At 42.1% G+C, this 20,082-nt stretch overlaps 1 protein-coding gene across 3 annotated transcripts in view; it reads left to right on the top strand.

The window, feature by feature from the left end:
* The window catches only part of POLH (DNA polymerase eta), an 81,381-nt gene that overhangs the window by 37,854 nt on the left and 23,445 nt on the right, over positions 1-20,082 (top strand). For all 3 annotated transcript variants that reach the window (XM_030195861.1, XM_030195860.1, XM_030195862.1), the window contains 5 exons: positions 2,194-2,411; positions 3,781-3,950; positions 13,203-13,306; positions 13,648-13,767; positions 13,948-14,071. In XM_030195861.1, the coding sequence (XP_030051721.1) occupies positions 2,194-2,411; positions 3,781-3,950; positions 13,203-13,306; positions 13,648-13,767; positions 13,948-14,071 (736 nt within the window). The remainder of the gene's footprint in view (positions 1-2,193; positions 2,412-3,780; positions 3,951-13,202; positions 13,307-13,647; positions 13,768-13,947; positions 14,072-20,082) is intronic.

The raw sequence follows: 20,082 nt of genomic DNA, 5'->3' as shown, positions 1-20,082 counted from the left end.
ACCCCTCGGTCATCCAGCGGGCCAACCGATTCTTTTGCCTCTAATGCTATCTTTTTTTCATACTCCCTCTTGGCCTTCTTAATCTGCGCCTTGCATTTGCTTTGACACTCCTTATGCTGTTTCTTGTTATTTTCAGACGGTTCCTTCTTTCATTTTCTGAAGGCGTTTCTTTTAGCCCTAATAGCTTCCTTCACCTCACTTTTCAACCTTTTATATATCCTTTAAAAAGAACATACAAGATATCCTAGAAAAGGCAAAACAGCTTAAATTTGATGGAAATCTGGGCCTCAGAATTCAAACTAAATAAAGATAAAACTAAATTCATGGTCATCTCTCCAATATCTATTACCAGACCAACTACAACAGCTTCATAACAGATAATACTTCATTCCCTATTGACAATACTCTGAAAATTCTAGGAGTAATTACAGATAAATATCAGTAATCAAAAAATCTTTCAGGTCTCTGTGGAGTGGAGGAGTGGCCTAGTGGTTAGGGTGGTGGACTTTGGTCCTGAGGAACTGATTTCGATTCCCACTTCAGGCACAGGCAGCTCCTTGTGACTCTTGGCAAATCACTTAACCCTCCATTGCCCCCATGTAAGCCGCACTGAGCCTGCCATGAGTGGGAAAGCGCAGGGTACAAATGTAACAAAAATAAATAAATAAATAAATCTAAAAAGGATTAGACCATATTTCTCATCAGAAACATTCAAACTATTGGTACAATCATTAATCTTATCCCGATTAGATTATTGCAATGTCATATACGCCGGCTGTAAGGAGTACCTGTTAAAGACATTTCAAACAGCTGAAAACACAGGAGCCAAGTTTATATACAAATCTCTCATTTTGAACGTGTCTCCCCTCTATTAGTCAAATTACACTGGCTTCCCATCAAGGTGAGAATGACCTTCAAATTGTTTGCTTTTATCTTTCAGATTTTGTAGGATGAAGAGGGACACTGTAGGGGTGCATTTAAACCTACAAAGTCGTGAACTGGTGTTAATTGGGGTATATAGTCCTGTCCCTACAGACAGCACATTCTACAGGCATCTGCTACGGGCTTGTCAGGGTTATACACGTCTCCCATTGGTGTTTGCAGGCAATTTCAATTCAGTTCTGGACCTGCTGTGGGATAGATTGACAGGAAATTGCTCTGGTGGTGTGGCGGGAATGAAAGATCTTCAATATTTTCTAGCTTGCTTGCTTCATGGCCACAGCATACGTTGATTTCTTCGTTGTCAAATCCACTCAGCGCACACATTTTTTTGCCCTATGCGATGTTTTCGTATTTTTCATTAATTTCTGGTCATCACTGTAAAACTTCAACAAGTTATCTTTCTGTCATATATGGTTAGATGCTGCACAGATACACCTTTCTTTGCTACCAATAGTGATAGATGCTTCCTTTTTGCTTCTCACTGCTACCTTGAGGGGAATTTGCAGCTCTTTCTGACATTTTCACAGTCCTCGGTGAGCAGCATAGGCACATCTGACTTATAGAAGGAAAAGGAGAGATGCAACACACCTGCGTGGTTTGAGTGTGTGTCACTTTGGGGGACTTTTGGCACCAAAACCTTTGGTTGTTTTTTTTTTTGTTTTTTTTTTTAAACCTTTCGGTTGCAGCATCAAGTTGAAAACCAGGGAAGACAAGGTTCAAATCTCACAGATGCTCCTCATTGCCTTGAGCAAGTCACTTAATCCTCCATTGTCTCTGGTACAAACTTAGGGGCTCTTTTACTAAAGCTTAATGTGCTCTATGGTCTTCTTAGCATTTAGTATACAATAATTTAGTTAGCGCGTGCTAAGCTTTAGTAAAAGGGTCTCTTAGATTGTAAGCCCTCCAGGGACAGAAAAAAGACCTACGGTATCTAAATGTAGCTCACCTTGAGCTACTACTAAAAAAGCTAAATCCAACATCCATCCCTACCCTTTCCAGCCCTGCATCTCACCAAGCATGCTGTCCAAAGGGAAGATCAAAAATGGAGGGATATAGAGAGGAGAAAAAAAGCCAACAAGAAAGGACCTGTTGCTTGGGGGGGGGGGGGGGGGGGGCGGTTCCATGCTTGACACAATAGCCTTCAGAGCAAGGTGCTGTCTGTGAGCATGGAGGCTGCATCACAGATCACACAGGATCATCTTTGCAGATCCTTACTTACATCACTAGTAACTTTGTTTTATGTTTCTGCAGGTACCGTGAGGCCAGCGTAGAAGTAATTGAAGTGATGTCACGATTTGCTATGATTGAGCGAGCAAGCATTGATGAGGCTTACGTTGATTTGACAAGTGCCATACAGGACAGACTTAGGAAAGAGAAAGCAAGTCCATTCTCTGCAGATTTGTTACCGAGCACCTACATCCAAGGCTTCCCCTGCTCAGCATGGAAGGGTGTAGAACAGAGCTCTAAAGGTACCAGTCTGAATCTAAATAAAGCTGCTGTTGGGGGTAAGGGGCATAGCAAAACAAGGGCACTGCTGCTGCTGCCTGTAAAGGTGTACCATTCTTTATGTAGGAGGGGAGTGGACAGCTCTACTTTATCCCCTCTCCTCTCTTGTTATTTTGCCTTCTATTTGATATTAAGTCACATGTACTCTGTTTCTGCGCTGTTTCTGTTTTAAAGTATTGCCTGTGTTCTTACTGTATTCTGTTCAGAACACTGGAGAAAGGGAAATGGGACTTGATATACCACCTTTCTGAGGTTTTTGCAACTACATTCAAAGTGGTTTACATATATTCAGGTACTTATTTTGTACCAGGGGCAATGGAGGGTTAAGTGACTTGCCCAGAGTCACAAGGAGCTGCAGTGGGAATTGAACTCAGTTCCCCAGGATCAAAGTCCGCTGCACTAACCACCAGGCTACTCCTCCACTAGCAACATTCCATGTAGAAGCCTGCCCTTGCAGATCACCAGTGCAGCCGTGCAGGCTTCTCTTTCTGTGAGTCTGACGTCCTGCACATACATGCAGGACGTCAGACTCACAGAAACAGAAGCCTGCGCGGCCGCGTTGCTGATCTGCAAGGGCAGGCTTCTACATGGAATGTTGCTAGTGGAATAGCAACATTCCATGTAGAATCTCAAATAGTAGCAACAGAATCTCAATAGTAGCAACATTCCATCTAGAATCTCCAATAGTAGCAACATTCCATGTAGAATTTAAAATAGGGAAAGGGAAATGGTACTTGATATACTGCCTTTCTGAGGTTTTTGCAATTACATTCAAAGCAGTTTACATATATTCAGATACTTATTTTGTACCAGGGGTAATGGAGGGTTAAGTGACTTGCCCAGAGTCACAAGGAGCTGCAGTGGGAATTGAATTCAGTTCCCCAGGATCAAAGTCCATTGCACTAACCACTAGGCTACTCCTCCAGAAATGGGTATTTACCCACAGAGAAGGCTTCTTTTGGAAAATTGCCTCTTTCTAACCACCCCCATGCCCGCCAGAAAAGGGGCTGTGCTTTTATTTTGAAATTGAAGTACATTCTCTATCCCCCTTTTTTTCCCCTCGGTCTTGGCACCTGCAAAGTACATGGGGCCACCACAGAATTTTCTAAGGGAAACCCATGCATGTGGAGGCTGAAGTTAACCTAATGATGATGATTTTTTTGTAAGGTGGTGATACTGTTGCAAAGTGACGGTTTTGTTTTGAAGCTTGGGAAAGTACTTCAGCTAAACATATGGGAGATTAATATAAAACATCCCCAAGTTTGATATTGCTATTGCACAACAGAGGTGTCTATTATATGTGCTAAGATTACTTGGTGGCTTTATTTGTAGAGGAGCTGCGTCAGCATGGGTTACATCAGTGGCTGACCTCCCTACCACTTGAGGACACCAGTTGCCCAGACCTGCACCTTGCTGTGGGTGCAGTCATTGTTGAGGAGATGAGAGCAGCTATTGAAGCCGAAACCAGCTTTCAGTGTTCAGCTGGGATTGCACACAACAAGGTAGGAAAATGTCTGTGTGCTGAAGTATGATCTGGTGTGTGAAAGTGACACAGATCTTTTTTTTTTTTATGTTCCTTCTGTAGCCTTTTGAAATGTGGCACTAAGGGCTTGTATATCGTTTCTATTCCCTGCTAGTAAGGGAGTTTAGAGGATATTGGGCTTTTTGCTGCTGATGTGCTTGAAAAGGTTTTTAGTGTAAATTCTTCCCTCTACAGCAAACTTCTTTTCACAGTCTCTCTTGGCTCATCTTATTACTTTTTTTACATCTAACTTGCCATTCCTTAGCGTTTGCCCCCCCCCACCCCCGGACCGGTCCAGACAGATGGGTTATGCACAATATACTATACTATCTATAATCTTATATTCCACTTACTTCCTTTAAAAATTCTAAGTGAATTACAGCTAGAAGCCTCAGCAGTAAAGGGAAGTACAAATACAATAATAATCCTTCAATCGATTATATCATTATAAATTAAGAACCCAATTTTGAAAACAAATATGTTTTTAAAGAAAATAAGAAGATAGTTCTCTAATCTGCCTTGGAAGATTATTCCAGATCCTGGACCCTTGAAAGGGAAAAAGACAATTCTATCTGCCTCTTATTTCTAACTATTTTTTTCATTGTAGGAAAGTTAAGTTTCATTTTTTCTTTTCTTTGATACAATGTGGACTGATTATTTGAGAAATTCAAAATCTTAATGACTGTTTCAGAATTTAGGCCATGAAAAGATTTAAAGATCAAACACACAATTTTAAACAGTATTCGAGAATTAAACAGAAGCCAATGTAAAGATTCCAACAAAGGAGAAGCCCTTTCGAATTTGCCCACATGAAAAATTAGTCTAGCTGCAGTATTCTGCAAAAATTGTATTTTTCAGTTTCAAAGAAACTGTATTATATAAGGAAGTTACAATAATCCAGTTGTGGAAGAAGTATTGATTGGGTTATAACCCTAAAGCTTTGCTTGCGCAAAGATGACTTAATAGCCCTTAATTGATGTAATTTGAAAAACAATGTAGGTAAAAAATATTTATCTGAGATTCATAAGTTAATTCAGAGTCTAAGAGGACACCCAATACCCTTGCTTCTCTTTAAGATTTCAAAATTTCACTGACTCCTAAGTTAATTCTGTAACTGGTAATGATTTGAAATCGGCAAAACATTGAATTTTGGTTTTCAACTTGTTCAACTTCAAAAAATTCCTATGAGTCCACATATTAATTTAAAGAAATGTTTAGTTTCAAATTATATAACGTGTTCTCAAAAGAACTCAACTCAGGACATAATAAAAATATATTGTCAGCATAAAAAACATACACTCCTAAACCAGGCAGTACTTTACCCAGGGATTAAAATAAATATTGAACAGTAATGGAGAGAGTGGTGAGCCCTGGGGCATCCCACAAAGTGATTGCCAGGGCAGAGATGTTTCATAATTTTTCTTTACACAATATGTATGCTTTGTTAAAAATTCTTTGAACCATTTTAGCATCATACTAGCTGCTCCCAATTCACTAAGTATGTACAGTAATTTTAGATGATCAACAGCATCAAACGGCTGCCAAAATATCAAACTGAAGAAGGGTAACCTGTTTCCCTTTGCCCAAATAACTTCTAACCTCAAGTGTGAAGGTTAGCAGCAGTGTCTCATGAGTTACTATGCTACAGTCTAAAATCATGCTGAGTAAAATGCAAACTGTCAATTACATAGTAACATAGTAGATGACGGCAGAAAAAGACCTGCACGGTCCATCCAGTCTGCCCAACAAGATAAATTCATATGTGCTACTTTTTATTTGTACCTGTCCTCTTCAGGGCACAGACCGTATATGTCTGGCCAGCACTATCCCCGCCTCCCAACCACCAGCCCCACCTCCCACCACCGGCTCTGGCACAGACCGTATAAGTCTGCCCAGCACTATCCCTGCCGCCCAACCACCAGCCCCGGCATAGACTGTATAAGTCTTCCCAGCACTATCCCCGCCGCCCAACCACCAGCTCTGCCACCCATTCTAGGCTAAGCTCCTGAGGATCCCTTCCTTCTGCACAGGATTCCTTTATGTTTATGCCACGCATGTTTGAATTCCGTTACCATTTTCATCTGTACCACCTCCCGCGGGAGGGCATTCCAAGCATCCACCACCCTCTCCATGAAAAAATACTTCCTGACATTCTTCTTGAGTCTGCCCCCCTTCAATCTCATTTCATGCCCTCTCGTTCTACTGCCTTCCCATCTCCGGAAAAGGTTCGTTTGCGGATTAATACCTTTCAAATATTTGAATGTCTGTATCATATCACCCCTGTTCCTCCTTTCCTCCAGGGTATACTTGTTCAGGTCTGCAAGTCTCTCCTCATACGTCTTGTAACGCAAATCCCATACCATCCTCGTAGCTTTTCTTTGCACCGCTTCAATTCTTTTTACATCCTTAGCAAGATATGGCCTCCAAAACTGAACACAGTACTCCAGGTGGGGCCTCACCAACGACTTGTACAGGAGCATCAACACCTCTTTTCTTCTGCTGGTCACACCTCTCTCTGTACAGCCTAGTAACCTTCTAGCTACGGCCACCGCCTTGTCACACTGTTTCATCGCCTTCAGATCCTCAGATACTATCACCCCAAGATCCCTCTCCCCATCCGTACCAGATAAAATTAGTTAATTGATCATTAACCACAAATTTCAAAAATTTGGCTATCCAAGGGATACTAACTATTGGCCTAAAGTTATCCACAATTGTAAGATCAGATCTAGTTGACTTTGATATAGTTTTAACTTCAATACCTATCAACTCATCTGTATAAGCTCTTGCACCAAGTAACAAATTAATGATCCTAGTAAGCCATGTAATTACAACCTTTTCTTTTTTTTTCAACTTCGTGCCCTTAGCAAGTTGAAGGGAATGATATTGGATCATGATTTTCGAACAATCGTGCAGAGTCTGGTAATTAACAAGATTGGATTATTGTAATTCTTTATACCTGGGTATGTTAAAAGCCAGGATCCAGGCTCTGCAATTTGTTCAAAACGCAATAGCATGATTACTTATTGTTATAAAGAGGTCAGATCATATTATGCCAATTTTGAAGAGGCTGCATTGGCTTCTGATAAAATTACGAGTATTATTTAAAGTATTGGTTTTGATTCATCAGCAGATGTATGCTAAAGTTCCACAGTATTTTATGAATGCTCTGTCTGTTTACCAACCAAAGCGGGCATTACGTTCTGAGGTAGCTAAGCAATTGTGTATCTCTTTTAGTCATTTGCGGATACACGAAATCGAGTTGTTTTTTTTTTTATGGTAAGAGCAAACTTATGGAATCATTTGCCTGGACATTTAAGACTTGGTTCGAGTAAACAACAATTTTTTTTTAAATATTTATTTATTATGGTATTGAGGGTGGGGTTTTTTGTTTGTTTTTTAGCTTCTGTACAAACTCTTTATATGTCCCGAAGGCGGTGATTTGGACGAGTGGGATTTTTGCTCAGTTTTTTGATATACACAGAGGCATGCGTAAGGGCTGTCCTTTGACTCCATTATTGTTTGTTCCAAACTTAGATCCTTTGATCCGGGAGATTTTGGGCAGTCCAGACATCAAGGGGTGAGAGTTGCTCAACAGGACTTTAAGCTCGCTGCTATCGCAGATTACCTGTTAGTGCATATTGTGAAGTCACAGACGCCTTTGTCAGCATTAATGGAAAGTTTTGCTGAATATGGTGATTTTTCTGGCTTAAGCTGAATCTGGGAAAGTCTTTGTTGTTGCCGACTATAGGATCTGTACGAATACAGTAGGAAGGCCCTTTCTACTGCAATGGGAGACCACCTCCTTTTATTATCTAGGACTCCACGTGCCTTATAAAACCTCTTTGCTTTGTGATGTCAATTTGTTTTGATGGATCACACTAGGGATTTTTTGGCAATGTGGATGCACCTTCCCCTGTTGGTGCATGGTCAGATTCATCTCTTTAATATGGTTTTATTTCTCAAATGGCTGTGTACATTACAATTTTTACCTCTTAGATTGTTGAAGCGAGATTTTAACTCCCTGCGGATATTCTTGTCTAAATTTTGTTGGCATGGCAGGAAACCTAAAACATCCTTTAAACACCTACTAGGTTCTTGGAAATATGGCGTCATGGAACTTCCAAACCTATGTCACTATAACCAGGTCTGTTTACTTCCAACATCTGGGGGATTGGATTCTTGGGGAACAAGTGTATACCCCTAGGGCCTATGAAGAAGCATTTTATTATCCGTGGCATAGTAATTCTTTTTTACAGAGCCCGTTAGGTTTATTGCTTCTATATCTCAATCAAAGTGTCCTGCTCTGTCCTTTAAGGGAGGCCTGATGAAATTTAGTTATACTTCTTGGGGGAACCCAGGGACATCAAATCAACTACCTATTCAGGGTAATTTACAATTTTCCCCGGGAAGGGACCCTGTTTTAGGCGATGGGCCGCCAAAGTTGTACTATTTTTACAACATGTTTTAGGAGATGGAGGAAAGTTGCTTTCTTGGGCAGCTTTGCAAGTCAAAAGAATAGCTGAACAACAGGACTTTCTCACTTATTGCTAATTACAGCATTATATTTGATCGTTGGACTCTGAGAGGTTGGCTTTGCCCTTGGGTATCCGTTTGCAGGAGTTTTTTTGATAGATTTTGGGATGGAGGTGTCAATTTCTTCCCTTCATAAGGAATTGCAGTTAACGTTTTGCTGCCCAGAATCGGGAGGAATTTATTAGCAAATGGTGTCATGATTTAGGTTTGCCCACCGACTCTTTGGACTTTACCAAATTAATTAAGCATATACCAGAGATTTCGACTAGTGCTGAATTGTGGGAATGTCAGTTTCATACGTTGCATAGGGCCTGTTTTACAAATGAGCAAGCATTTAAGATTGGAGGGATGGAGACCTCTATTTGTAGGAAATGTACTCAGGATAACAACTCTTTTTTTTTTTTTTTTTTTTTTTTTTTCCTTGCCTTCTGGGGCTGCTCAAAGATGAAATTATTTTGGAGAGCAATTTTGCGTTATCTTGAGAGACTTTTGGAGTAGTCTCTTCCATTTTCCCCGACAGGGCTGCTTTTGAACAAATATGAGGCTTTTCATGTTCCCAATCATTATCATACTCTCCTTCTCCGAAAGACAGGGGTATTGGGTAGGTGAATTATTTTAGGCGTGTGGATCAATGATACTGCTCCATATTTCTGGGCCTGGAGAAACTGATGCTGCTGGAACAGAGGCAAGCAAAATGTTTGCCTAAACGGGAAAAAGTTGTTTCTTGCAGTTTGGAATGTTTATATTTAATCCTTACTTCATAGAGCCAGGAGTTTGATTCTTAATATATTGTAAATTATTCTTCCTTTGTTTTATTGGGTATTCCTATCTACATTTCTCTCCTTTTTGGGGAGAGGTCATTGTACTGCACACGCCTTGGGTTAGTAACAGAAACATGAGATTGTTTTGTTTTGTGTACATACTATTCTTAGGTTCCTCATGATATGACTGGAGGAATAAGAGTACACCCTTTCGTCTCTTGTTGTGGACTGAGGTAACTCTTACTTTTTTCCTCTGAGATACCCATGGGGTGTGTGTGTGTATGTATATATAAAATCAAATTACCCCCTTTTTTGGGAAGGGGAGGGAGTTTGTCCGATAGGGTGTATTTAAGTATTGAATGTTGGATTATGTTGGATTTTATAGTTGATCACTTGTTTGTTTCTCATGAGGGTAGGGCGATAGAGGGGGGATGTGTTTGCGTGCAGTATCGCACTGTACAACCTTGTGTTTGTGTACTTACGTTATGTTATGTCTTATATTAAGTTCAGTCCTCAAGGGCTGCAAGCAGACAAGGTTTTCAAGATATCCCTAATAAATTTGCATGTTCACAACATGAGTAATTCTCTAAATATATTAACGTCCACTAGTCAATACCTTACATTATTCATACACTTAAAAAAAATTTTTTAAAGCTCATCCATACATAAACACTAACATCCTACTCTAGAGTATTTTGCCCCTTTCAAAAACTTCTAAAGGATCACGGCTTTTTCAATCCAGACGTGAAGCCGTTATTCCCTATAATCCATATATCAAAAAAAAAAAAAAAATCCCTCTTCAGAAAGATATTACCAATCTTTCCAACTTAGATGTAATAGTTTGTCTTCCGGTAGTCTTCTCCTTTGCGTTGGTTCAACAAGATTTTACTGTAATTCACTAAAATTAGTCTACTTTTTAAGGTATTTCCACTGCTCCATGTCAGAAAATCACTGCTGTTGGGATTTTGAAGGGTAAGCGGTGACTATAAATGTCCTGCGCATGTGTTGGCGTCTATAAGTTAGATGCCGGTTGTGAGCACCGGTTGAGATCAAAACCGAATGAAGAGGGCAAGCAAGGTATCTTATTAATAGTTTTGCACTGTGATTAGTTTGTATAAATGTTTGTAAATAGGTTGATATACAATGGGGCTCATTTTCAAAGCTCTTAGACTTACAAAGTTCCATAGGTTGCTATGTAACTTTGTAAGTCTAAGTGCTTTGAAAATACGCCTCAATGTGTTATATACTTTTAATTTTAGTACAGTGTCCTGATGAAGTACTTATGAAATACGGCCTGTGTTGAGGCCAAAAGATTTATTGCTAAGAATACACCGCCAATAGAGTGAGTCATCGGAAGGTTGCTGACAAAGGAGATGAAGCATTAGTGGTGATTTTCTGACATGGAGCAGTGTTAGTGCCTTAAAAAGTGGATTAATAGTCATGTTGTGAATAGGTAGAACTGGACTGTTATAGACTAATATATGAAAGGACAGCCCTTTATTATGTAATAATAAATTTGCATGAGAGATCTACATACAGTGGATGAGAGGGACTGAGGTCAGACTTCTTAAGGTCTGTGTCCTGTGTATGGTAAGACAAATTAAAATGTGCTGGAGAGGGCTTTGACAGCAACTCTAGTAGTTGGAATGTAAGGACAAGGTGAGACATTACGGTCTGAGTTCTGTATATGATAAAACAGATCAGGATGGGCTGGAAAGGAGATAAGAACAGTGCTGGGTAGACTTCTACAGTCTGTGTCCTGAAAATGGCAAAGAGAGATCAGATCAAGTATACATATTTTATACCATGTTCATTGTTGGTTTAATCATGAACTGATAATGAGTGTGACAGTTGTGCAGACTGGATGGACCGTTCTTATCTGCTATTTACTATGTTATATGTAATAGGCATGCAAGTCTTTCTCATGCATATTCATTAAGGATATTCTGAAAACCTGGCCTGTTTGCAATCCTCAAGGACAAGCCTGCTGTAACTCTCAATCTTTATTATGGTTTGAGAAGCTATCTTTAATATCCGAAACACCAGTTGATTAGAGAGAGCCTGTAGTTCTAAACCTTGGAATCTCTTCTCCGCCATAGAAATTTTAGTGACTAAGTTCTCAAACTTGGAAACAGTTTGCCCAATATTCAAAGCAATTTAGCCTGGCAGAAGAGGCTCCTGCTTAGTTAAATTGCTCGTGACTGCTTAAGTGGTGGTATTCAATGACTCTTAACCAGACAGTGCTGTTGAATATCACCACAGATTACCCCTGCACTATCTAGTTAGTGCCGGGGTGGTTCATGGGCAGAGCTTGACTAGTTAACGACCATATTCAAACCACTAAATGTAAGCAGCTAAAGTTAGGATAGTAAAAAGGCTGTCCTAACTTTAGCCTCAAAGTTAACTGGGCACTGGTCTGAATATTGACCAGTGCCCAGTTAATGTCTGCTTGCAGCATCAGCTTTCCTGGTGCCCCTTCCTCCCATCTGATCATGATCCCTCCCTCCCTGCCACCCTCGAAGTCCCCACCCCAACCTCTCCCACCCCTTAGCCCCACCCCCCCACCCCAGGCATACCTCGTAGACACTTGGTGGTCCAGGGGGGTCTAAAGAGCAGGAGCAATGCCCACTTGATCAACTCTTTGCACTTTGGGAATGGGAGGGAGGATCAGGATTACAGGAGAGGGAGGGGAGAATTGGAGGAACAGAGGGCACTGACCTACATCCCTTATGCGTCTTCCAGCTGACTATCGGCCAGGATGCACATAAAATCCAGCAGTCAGCAAAGTTTAATTAGCCCTGGATATTCGATGCTGGTGCCCAGACATGACCTGACATTGAATATCTGTGGCTAATTTTGTCTGTGGCAGTCAGCATTTGTTTAAAACACCGACCACCATTGACTGAATATTTCCTGGGGCTTGTCAAAAGGAGTATAGTTACCCCACAGTACCCTGAAGTAAACTTTTGGTTTTGGATACTACCAGTCCAGATATCCCATAGATAAACATCTTTATGTTCCAAGTTCACCACAACTAGTTTCTTACAGTCCATTTGAAATACTGCTTTGCGTAGGCATCTAGTAGTCAAAGTATTTGAGGTATCTGGGGCTGAATCCTTGGGAAAGCTTGACACCAATTGTAAGCCCTGAGATGGGGGTTTGGGTGTCCTCTCAGCCAATCTAATCAAAGCTCATTACAAGGAAAAACCTGCCTTGGCTGGGCACGATGAAATCACATGTGGAACTACACAAGCCCAGATTTTGCTTAGTCTTGACTGTCTTCTTCCCCATTGTAACAAACACAAACAAATATATAACTCCCTACCTCACAAGTCAGTCTTGTTGCCTCTCCTTAGCATCAAATGCTCCAAAGGGGCTTGGCATGGCCAGGAGATACACCAAGATGATGTCAACACCAGGCAACTCTGATGTTTCCACAGAACTTCTACATCATCCAGACAAGCGGGTAGAAGACAATGAGGCATGACAGATTTTATTATTTTGTTGTCTTTATTGCAGTGACTCTACCACCATTACCCTTTTCACCAGACTGTGTGCACTAATAAGGACTAGATCTAAAGTATTTTCCCTTCTGGTCAGTTCCTGGATTGATTACTCCTTGAAACAGTAATTTATGGCATCTAGAAACCTTACCTTTTCTAGCATGTCTTGATGAGACATTTACCCAGTCAATGGTGAAGTTCTATTCTAGTCTGTTCTATCTTCTACACCGCTATAATCCAACTAAATTCACAGCGGTTTACATATTAATAGACTTTCAAAATTAATGAAGGAATAGTAAATATAAATACATAATTGTCTTATTGTATGTATTTTCTGTTTCCAGCTGAATGGGATAGTCTGAGGGGTCTTGGCTCTTAAGAGCTTTTAATATGTTTGTGCTTTTTGTTCTCTGTTGCTGTTTACAATTTCAGATGCTGGCAAAATTAGCCTGTGGGTTAAACAAACCAAATCGTCAGACAGTGATACCTCAAGGATCAGTGCCAGAACTTTTCAGCCAGCTTCCTATCAGTAAAATGTAAGACCTGCCTTCCAAGAATTATGTTTTTCCCCCTTATTTTCTGTTACGTGAATATGCTACCTTAATGATGTCTGAGGGCAATGTTCTCTGTTAATTCAGTGTAATTACAGATGTACATCATGTATTCACATAGATATTTATAGCTGATATCAGTACAAAGACTATTTGCTTGCTATACATTGCTCATAGACCCATATACATCTTCAGGTATGTCTCTAAAGTAATACTGAAATAGTCCCATAATGAGTTTCTGAGCTGTTCCTGGGAGCTCTCTTTTCCTAGCACTGGTTCTTTCCACAGTTCTGGCTATTATTGTTTCTGTTCCTTTTCTCCTACAGCCGGCATCTGGGCGGAAAGCTGGGTGCTTCTGTCAGTCAGAATTTGGGTGTGGAGTATGTGGGTCAGCTGACTCAGTTCAGCAACTCTCAGCTGCAAAATCATTTTGGGGAAAAGACAGGGTGAGTAGCATGTTTCTTGGTACCTTTCTTTTTACTCCATGAGTTGAATATATTTATTTGCACTGTGCAAAGTGTCTCATCTGTTCCCACATTCTTCCAGCCTGTGAAAAGGAAGCAGCCCTCAGCAAGTGAGTACACTTCGTTCATTTACAGCAAGTGCTGATCTCTTTTCTCTCTCAGGTTGTGGCTTTATGATCTCTGTAGAGGAACTGACTATGACCCAGTGAAACCCCGACAATTAATCAAATCCATTGGCTGCAGTAAGAACTTCCCTGGAAAGACAGCTTTAGCCACTCGAGAGCAGGTAAAATAGGATTCACCTAAAACTTGTTGCCCTCTGATTCTGAACATGAAATCAATAAGAGAGGATGCAGATCGGGGCACAGCCTTCATCCTATATCCAAAACACAGCAACAGGTTAGAGAACGTTAAGGTGTTGTTAATACTGAGGAATATTTCTGTAATGTTATGTTTTTTTATGTTATGTGCCAAAACAAGCCAACAAGTGTCAGTGAAATCAGTCACCACCAATAGTTTAACAGTTCACCTAAAATGTGGCATCATTATACTGGCAAGGAGAAAGAGACCTCAGAACTTGCATAGCTTTGAGTTGCTTAATAGCGATTTTAAGGTCTATGTACTATAATCATAGGTCATCTCTAAAATAAAAATCCTTATCAGCAGTATAATAAGTAAGTAAATATGATTTCAGTAGTCCAAAGTTTGCATGTATACAGAAGAATATAAGTAGTCCATATTTCACACATATCTAAAGTCTATAATACTTCATAAGGTAAACTTATCTCAAACCCATCTCACTCCATAGTCCCAAAGAAAGCCACCATTTCGCATTTGCTCTTGTGTTATGAAGCTGTAATGGTGTTTGCCGTGGATTCAAACTTTCTCCTAAAGCACAAAACAATAGAGCAGGTGAAAAGTGGGGACTTTCGTTAGAAATGTGATATATTTTGAGATATGTGTATACTGTGAACTATTATTGTAGTCTTTAGACACATGTGAATTATGGTCTGTTGAAATGTTTTTCTATATGTATGAACTTTGAACTGTTAGTCACATTGCTTTACTGTCCTTACCAGACCAGTCCAGATCCTGTGGGTTATATCCGTTGATCAGCAGATGGAGACAGAGACTAAAGACTTGTGAGCTCCACCCTATAAGGGCACCAGACAGTCATAAGTCCATTATTTCTTTGACTCCAGCAGATGTGCAGTTTCTACACAAGTTGGAATTCAGCTCCTGAATTGATAAGAGGTCCAAGTCTCAGTTGAGCAGGGAATACTTATTTGTTTAAGCTTTGCTTAATTATTTTAGAAAAAAAAAAAATGAATATTTTACTCTGTGGAGGGAAAGGGATATCACAGAGGAATCTGATATTCCTGTCCCCCCATTCCTGTTTACCTTTGTTGTTCTCTCTAATCTTTTGCTGAGCAGAAATTTCAGTGTTTTCACAGAGGTTTGAGAATACTTATATGACCTTCTCACAGTAGGATTACAGTGTGGATCTCTTATTTGAATTAACCGGAGCCTCTGGTTTTTGTTGGGGGAGTGTTTACACTGTGCTCATCCTCCGCCAAGGGAGCTCAGAGAGCTGGCTGCTTGTCAACCCTGCGGGAGACTGCTGTCTCAATTAGGTTGCAACACTGGTCTAGATTTCTCTAGTAGCCAGCATTCCTGAGACAATGACTGGGCACACTTTACTTGGAAGCCCTGGTGAGGCACTTCAAATGTGGCTTCTGGGGGGGGGGGGGGGGGGGGGGGGAGGTTGGCAGGTCTGAATGAGAAAGTATTCATCTGCTGTCAGCAACTTCTCTTCTGCTGTGCATCACAGAGAGAGCCCTGCAAAATGTGAATGCCAAAATGGTAGAAATTGCTATGAAGAACAAAATAAAAGAGCATATACATAAGCTTAGATTATTGAAACAAAAGCCAACATGGATTTAGTTAAGGGAGATCTTGCCTCACCAATCTACTACATTTCTCTGAATGGGTGAATAAACATGTTGATAAAGGTGAAGTGGTTGATATGTATCTGGATTTTCAAAAGACATTTGTCAAAGTACCTCGTGAAAGACTCCTGAGGAAATTAGAAAGTCATGGGATAAGAGGTCATGACCTATTGTGGATTAAAATCTGGTTAAAAGATTAAAACAGAGAGTAGAGTTAAATGGTCAGTATTCTCAGTGGAGAGGAGTAGATACTGGGGTTCCCCAGGGGTCTGTGTGTTGGGACAGCTGCTTTTTATCATATTTATAAATGATGTAGAGATGCAAATAAATAGATAATTAAATTTGCTGATGACACAAAGTTATTCAAAGTTGTTAAATCGCAAGACGATTGTGAAAAATTGCAACAGGACCTTACGAGATTGGGCATCCAAATGACAGATGACATTTAATGTGAGCAAATGCAAAGTGATGTATGTGGGACAGAGGAACCCAAACTATAGCCTCGTGATGCAAGGTTCTAAATTAGGAGTCACTGCCCAAGAAAAATATCTAGGTGTCATCGTTGATACATTGAAACCCTCTGCTCAGTGTGCAGCAGCAACTAAGAAAGCAAATAGAATGTTAGGAATTATTAGGAAAGGAATGGAAAACAAAATTAAGAATATTATAATGCATTTGTATTGCTCCATTTTACAACCACATCTCAAATACTGTGTGCAGTTCTGGTCACCGCCTCTTAAAAAAGATATAACAGAATTAGAAAAGATAGAGAGAAGGGCAATGAAAATGATAGTTTAGTTTATTAAGATTTACTATACTGCTTAAACTGAAATCAGAATAAAGAGGTTTACAAATCTAAAATACATCAGAAAAGGAACTCCATAAATTACAGGAAAGAAACACACTACCAAAGAATAGACCAGAAGAAAAAAAAATTCAAAAGGTCAGTGTCAGGATGGTCCCAAAGTTATTCAGGAACACCAAACACCTCTTTAAATAGCCAAGTTTTAAGATCTGCCTTGAAAATTGTAATTGATTAGTTTACACATAAAGATAATGGTAAGTTCCAAGTAAAAGGTGCCAAAAAATAAAAAGCTGCACGTTGGGTGGATTCATAGTGTGCGGATTTTGGTTTTGGAACAACAGGTCGATGGTTATTAGGAGATCATAGAACTCTGTTAGGACAGTAAGGTTTTGTAGGCTTTAAAGGTAAGTAGAGCAACTTTGTAAACAATCCTGTGTTCAACGGGCAACCAGTGGTGACTTTTAAGTAGTTGAGTTATGTGATCGAAGCGAAAAGCGCAGCAAAGAGGTCTGATGGCGGTGTTCTGAATTGTTTGGAGCTTTTTCAAAGAGTGAATCAGAGCATGAAAATCATCATGATTAAACAGATGTCGAATAACGCGTAGCTGTCAAACGGCACAGAAACAGGATTTTGTCAGACTTAATTTGTGAAGAAAATGATAAAACTGAATCCCAAATAATTCCAAGATAACGAAATGAAGAGACGAGAGTCAATATTGAATCCAAAAGTTGTACGTTAATAGTGGGCTGTGGCAAGGTACCGTATCGTAACATATCGCTACTTACCTTATATACTGAACTGATTTCTTCCAAGATTTGTTTGCATAACTGTTTAATTTTATTATGCTTTCTGTGTTCTCAATGTAACACCAATTTCCATATCATCAAGCTGATCAATCCATAGACTGGTGGTTGTGTCCATCTACCAGCAGGTGGAGATAGAGAGCAAACTTTTGCCTCCCTATATGTGGTCATGTGCTGCCGGAAACTCCTCAGTATGTTCTCTATCTCAGCAGGTGGTGGTCACACACAGCAGCAGCTCTGGCTAGACCTCCAAGCCTAATTTTTAGGTTTTGTTGAGTGCCTGGGGTTGAGGGCTCTTTTGAGCAAGTGCAAACCTGGTGGTGCCAGGTCCCTCCTTTTCTCCCCCCTCCCGCTGGCTCCGTTAAAAAAAAAAAAAAAAAAATTTTGAACGTCCTTAAAGGCGTTTATTTCGACGTTTATTTAAACGTTCATTGCAGCTACTCACTGGGACACCAGGTCGTTACAGCTCGGAGCGGAAAGCAGGTAATTTTTACCTTTTTATAGTGGGCAGGGGGTTCCCCGATTTATCTCCACGTGGCATATGGCGTCGGAGGGCGAGGGCGTAAAGAGTCGCTCCCCGGATCGCTTGGGCGCTTCTAGAGGGGATGCGGGGGTCTTAAAGCCTGATTCGCCCTTGTTGGGTGACAGTTTTGTGACCGATGAATGTCCCGGTCCTTCCTCCGGCGTGGCGGTTTTTCCCGCCATAAACGCCCATCTCCCGCTGCTCGCCTCCGCCATCTTGGCCGGCCACGCGGCTCGGACGGCTTCTTCTTGGGCCGCCCTTGAGGTTGGAGACATTAATGCCATGAACGCCCTTAATTTGGGCGACGGCACCAAAGCGGCTAAAATTAAGCGCCGTTCTTCCCGCGCGGCTCCTTCGCGGAGTGTCGCGCCGGACGCCATTTTGGATGCGCAGCATGTCTCTCTCCCGCTCTTGCGAGCGCCGGTTGAGGGTGCATCTAGGGCTGTTGCCCAGGCTGCGGAAGTGCACAGTCTGGGGGGTTTCTCCCCCGAGTTTGTTTTGCTGCTGCATCAGGCCTTCCTTATGCAAAACGCTGCCCCTGCTCCCTCGTCTGGTAAAGAGGTTGAGGTTCCCAGAGGTAAACGCCCTCGGGTTGATTCCCAGGCCTTGGAGGACTTTGTCTCCTCCGATGTAGATGAGGGCAGCGTATCTGAGGTCTCCCAACGGTCCTTTGCGGATTCCTTGGAGGAGACGGATCCCCGCTCGGATGGAGCGGATGACCCCTCTGCAGCGCGGCTTTTTAGCTCAGAGGAGTTGCCCAACCTGTTGCTACAGGCCATGGACACTTTGAAGATTTCCTCTCCGGAGGACGTCTCTCCCTCAGCCCCTGTTGGCTCTGCCATTATGCTGGGGACGAAGCGCCCGCCTAGAACCTTCCACGTGCATGATGCCATGCACACCTTAATTTCGGCTCAATGGGATGTCCCGAAAGCGAGCCTTAAAGTGGCTAGGGCTATGTCCCACCTCTATCCTTTGCCTGAAAGTGAACGTGAGGCCTATCTGTGGCCTACCGTGGATTCTTTAATCACTGCGGTGACTAAGAAAACGGCGTTGCCGGTGGAAGGTGGCACGGCCCTAAAGGACGCCCAAGACAGAAGATTGGAGGCGGCCTTAAGGTCGTCCTTTGAGGCGGCTGCTTTAAGTTTGCAGGCCTCAGTTTGCGGCTCCTATGTGGCCAGGGCATGCCTGACTATGGTGCAGCGGGCTTCCCCCTCGGATCATTCCTTGAGGGCTGATTGGCCGGCCCTGGAATCGGGCTTAGCCTATTTGGCAGACTTGCTGTATGATGTCTTGAGAGCCTCAGCTAAAGGCATGGCTCAGACAATCTCTGCGCGGCGGTGGCTTTGGCTGAAACATTGGTCTGCTGACCACACCTCTAAATCCCGCCTGGCTAGATTGCCTTTTAAAGGCAAGCTGCTCTTTGGGGTCGAGCTGGACAAAATCGTGACCGATCTCGGCACGTCTAAGGGCAAGAAGTTACCAGAGGTCAGGGCTCGGGCTAGTGCTCGTCCCGGTACCTCCAGAGGACGGTTTCAGGAAGCCCGTCGGTACCGCCCGGGCAGGTCGAGTTCCTCTGCCCCCTCTTCCTTTAAGAGGAATTTCTCCCCCAAGCAGCATTCCTTTCGCAGAGACCGCCGTCCCGGAGGTGCCCCCTCCAGTCCTCCCCCAGGGTCTCGTACCCAATGACGGGGCCTTGGTCCACGCCCCAGTGCAGATTGGAGGACGGCTGTCCTCGTTTCTGGGCGAGTGGACCACAATAACTTCAGACGCTTGGGTGCTGGAAGTCATCAGAGACGGCTACAAGCTAGAGTTCTGCCGACCCTTAAGAGACGGGTTTGTACTCTGTCCCTGCAAGTCTCCGGTCAAAGCTGTGGCAGTGCAGCAGACCTTGGACAATCTGATCCGCCTGGGTGCGGTCATTCCGGTGCCAAAAAGTCAGCTTGGCAAGGGGCGTTACTCCATTTACTTTGTGGTACCAAAGAAGGAGGTTCTGTCCGGCCTATCCTCGACCTCAAAGGGGTCAATCGGGCCTTGAAAGTGCGGCACTTTCGCATGGATACTCTCCGCTCTGTTATAGCGGCAGTGAAGGCAGGAGAGTTCTTGGCTTCCTTGGACATCAAGGAAGTGTACCTGCATATTCCCATCTGGCCTCCTCATCAACGCTTTCTGCGTTTTGCAGTCCTGGGACGACACTTCCAGTTCAGAGCCCTCCCGTTC

Source organism: Microcaecilia unicolor, chromosome 3, assembly GCF_901765095.1.
Source record: "Microcaecilia unicolor chromosome 3, aMicUni1.1, whole genome shotgun sequence".
Taxonomy (NCBI): domain Eukaryota; kingdom Metazoa; phylum Chordata; class Amphibia; order Gymnophiona; family Siphonopidae; genus Microcaecilia; species Microcaecilia unicolor.
This window is presented reverse-complemented; position numbering and strand designations above follow the sequence as displayed.